The sequence below is a fragment of the Engraulis encrasicolus genome, chromosome 13 (assembly GCF_034702125.1).
Source record: "Engraulis encrasicolus isolate BLACKSEA-1 chromosome 13, IST_EnEncr_1.0, whole genome shotgun sequence".
Classification (NCBI taxonomy): domain Eukaryota; kingdom Metazoa; phylum Chordata; class Actinopteri; order Clupeiformes; family Engraulidae; genus Engraulis; species Engraulis encrasicolus.
In genome coordinates this window covers 28,160,711-28,164,382 of record NC_085869.1, presented here as the reverse complement: position 1 = coordinate 28,164,382, position 3,672 = coordinate 28,160,711, and the positions used below count along the sequence as shown (strand labels likewise).

The window sequence follows — 3,672 nt, the reverse complement described above, 5'->3', positions numbered from 1 at the left end:
GTAGACTACTGTTACAGATGTTATTACAACACCAGTAGTGTGATATTACATAGGTGTAACTACTGTATGCAACATCATACTCCTAGTGTTGTAATTTCATCCACAGCAGTAGCCCTACTTCTACTTTAATCGTCTCTGGACACTGATAAGGGGAACTAAAGTATTTTGGGAACTATAGTAAGTTATTGATGACCTTGCATACTGACCGGGTTTGGATTGGACGAGTGAGGGCAATACTGGCTGTCTTTAGTGGTTGGTTGGATACAGTATCTCAAAGGAGAGCAGATGAGCTCAAAAAGAAAACATAATCATATTTTGGCCTTGTAGCAATGCAGGAATACACATTTTTTTGTGTTTGATTTATACATTGATATATGTTTTTTTCAAAAAATATAAAGATTTTTTTAAGTAGTAGGTACTTCGTGTTATATGTTTTTTTGTTAATACTGTTATTAAATAAAGGGATATCTTTCAGGTTCCCATTGACTACAGTGGCATGCTGCTTTTTACTCTGGCAGTTGGACTTGTTTTTAATCTCGGTTGGAGATACGCCGTCGTCCATGTTTGTTTGTGGTCATGCAGATTGACTGGATTGTTAGCTTCCCTCGTACAATATGTACACACTCACACATGCACGCACACACACATGCACGCACGCAGACACGCGCACACGCAACCACGCACGCACACACACACACACACACCTCTTCCCATTACCCCCCAGTATCTACACCCCCCCTTCCCTCCAACACGACAGACACAGATGATTTGTTCCAGAGTGGGTCGCCACCCCCTCCGTGATGAACACAAATGGTACACATCCAAGTCCTGGCGCAGCCCAAACCAAGCCACGCACAGCCACCCATGTCTTCTCATCTCTCAGACATATGTACTGCAGGGGCGGTTTCACAATAGAGGCAAAGGTGGGTAACGGCCTTGGGCCCCCATTCAACTTCCCCAAATTGAAAAGGGCCCCAGACCAGCTCCCTTACTCTCTTTTCCTTGTTAAATGTAAGGATTTGGAGGGCCCCTAGCTAAATTTGCCTTGGGCACTCAAATTGCTAAATCCGCCCCTGTATGTACACATGTGTAATATATGCCTATAACCATGTCTCATCAAGCATACACATATACACATGTATACTGAATGCCTATGTCATCACTGAGAAGATTGAAGGCCAGAACTTCCAGAGTCACAGTCACAGCTCCCCCGTCTGGTAGGAGGGGGGATAGCACTCCATCGCCACGCAGCCCTCTCTCTACCACTGGTACCACTTCTTATCCTTACACTTCAGCATCAGCTGTGGAGAGAGAGAGAGAGAGAGAGAGAGAGAGAGAGAGAGAGAGAGACAGAGAGAGAGAGGGAGAGACACAGAGAGAGAGAGACAGAGAGAGAGAGAGAGAGAGAGAGAGAGAGAGAGAGAGAGAAGTGCAGAAAGGGGGAAGACAGACAGTAAAAAATAGGGAAAGAGAAGGAACGAAAAAAGAGAAAGTGTTAGTAATCCTCTCTCAAATGTGTCTCTGTGTCAGTGCTGATCTCCTGCACTGCTATTTGTGTATTTTGGGAACTGGAAAGCTGGTTTGTGATGCAAAGTGAAAAATGCTTGTTTTTTTCACTGCAAACCATGATGACAATGCTGACATCAGCCGCTTCATCCGAATAACACATCGCCACATGAGGAAAAGTACAGAGACCGGCTGGTGACCGTTTCCACACCAATTACGTGCGGAACTAAAGTGCTTTATCTGTGAACCACCCGGTCTCTGTACTTTTCCTTATGTGCAGTGTTGCCAAAAGAAAATCAGCCAAAGTCGCTATGGGCTTGCTGAAAAGTCGCTAGAAGTCGCTAGATGACGTCATGACGTTACGTATGACGTCACAATGTCACGCACGGTGCGCTGATCTACAGAAAACGTGCCCACATGCCTTCGTCCACAGTACAAATGGGCGGTGCTAGCTACTTTTTGGAGATCAGAGCTTATCTGCAGCCCCGCTTAACCGTGGGGAAACGCTTCTGACGGCGGCGCAGAGTCAGAATTATGTGGAAAAACTATTCATTTGTCACAGAAAATGCACGTATTAAAAAGTCGCCACATGCACCAAAAAGTCGCTAAAGGCGCTAGATGAGTTTTTTGTCGCCATGTGCCCGAGATTCACTGCGGTCGGTGCGGCCAGCCTGCTAGTGCTCATTTAAATTTGTCATATGCTTGTAGGGTAGACCGAGTAAAGTTAAGTACAGGGTACAGTTTAGGTAAATCAAATATACCTGTGTAACAACAAGACTCTGATCTAATTCCAAAGTGTAGGCATAACATAAATGACAGTCCCAAAACATTTGGTGACCATATCGAAGATTGTGTAATCTCTGTTTATGTTGACATTCGGTTCCTGCCATATATGTGTCCCATATCGCTTGCCGTAGTCTCATACAAGCAGATGTTCGTGCATGAGAATTCCTGTGCGTATCACAAAAGTTGCCACACCGTGGTGCGTGCATCATGTGTCACGTCTGTCTCTCTACCCGCCACTGGAAATGCATTGTGTGGTGTCGTGAGGAGGGACACTGATTTGCCTCTCACAAGACAAGCGAAATAGTCGCTAGATTCGGCCAGATTGAGCCTGAAAAGTCGCTAAGTCGCTAGATGATTTTTTTTGTCGCCAGAGGTGGCCAAAAGTCGATAAATCTAGCGAAAAAGTCGCTAAATTGGCAACACTGCGTATGTGCCAATGTGTTATTCGAATGAAGCGGCTGATGTCAGCATTGTCATCATGGTTTGCAGAGAAAAAACACACATTTTTCACTTTGCATCACAAACCAGCTTTCCAGTTCCCGAGCGCTCAGACTCAGTGGCGAGAACACACTAGCTGGTTCGAGACTAGGCGCGGTAACGGGCACCTACATGGTTCTCTGTCAGCCTGAACATGTGAAAATGTGTGTTCACTTACGATATGTGACATGTTGGGCGTGTGTGTGAGTGCTTGTGTGCCCTTGGAAAATGACTTTTCGTGAGGGCTGAAAGTAGACCGGCGTGCACAGACAGGGGTGTAGCAAAAAATTGTGGGCCCTATGCACAGTCAACTCAACCCAACCATATTGCCAACCACATATACATGGGGCCCTGGTGACTCAGTCAGACCTTACCCCCTTCTACGACATCCCAGCACACAGGTGCGTAGCACCGGTATGAGATGTACAGGTGGTGCGCAGTACCGGCAAGAGAATAAGGTTAATGCTGGCCAAAAACCCACATTTGGAAAAAATAAGGTCCGCTGTTTAAAACCACATACAACCACAATATGCCATTTGAGTTAGTGTCCTATGAAGAGCATACCTGCAAACTCAGGAGGGTTGAAAAAGGTGACAAACTAATCGCGGCGAAACCCCCCCCCCCAAAAAAAAAGAAAACAGGGAAAAAGACACTCTTTTATTTACTACACAATTAGAAATCAGACTTCTGAATTTATTTCATTCCTCACCAGCCAATATATGTCTTACAAGCCAAACATACACTCACTCAGAGGCAATTCTAGGTTAATCTGGGACCCCAAGCGAAAATTCAACAACTACAGTTGAAGTATTAGCTGTTATTCATCATCTAGTTTGGGGGCCCCAAGCGGCGGCCTATCTGGCCTAGTGACAAGAAGCGCCTCTGCACTCGCTACCTGTCAAA

General features: G+C 45.5%; 1 protein-coding gene across 1 annotated transcript in view; it reads right to left on the bottom strand.

The window, feature by feature from the left end:
* Positions 1 to 1,096: 1,096 nt before the first annotated feature.
* stxbp5l (syntaxin binding protein 5L) overlaps positions 1,097 to 3,672 on the bottom strand; it is a 132,818-nt gene continuing 130,242 nt past the window's right edge. Inside the window, exon 31 of the mRNA XM_063214543.1 lies at positions 1,097 to 1,301. Within this exon, the coding sequence (XP_063070613.1) occupies positions 1,260 to 1,301 (42 nt within the window). The 3' untranslated portion in view covers positions 1,097 to 1,259. The remainder of the gene's footprint in view (positions 1,302 to 3,672) is intronic.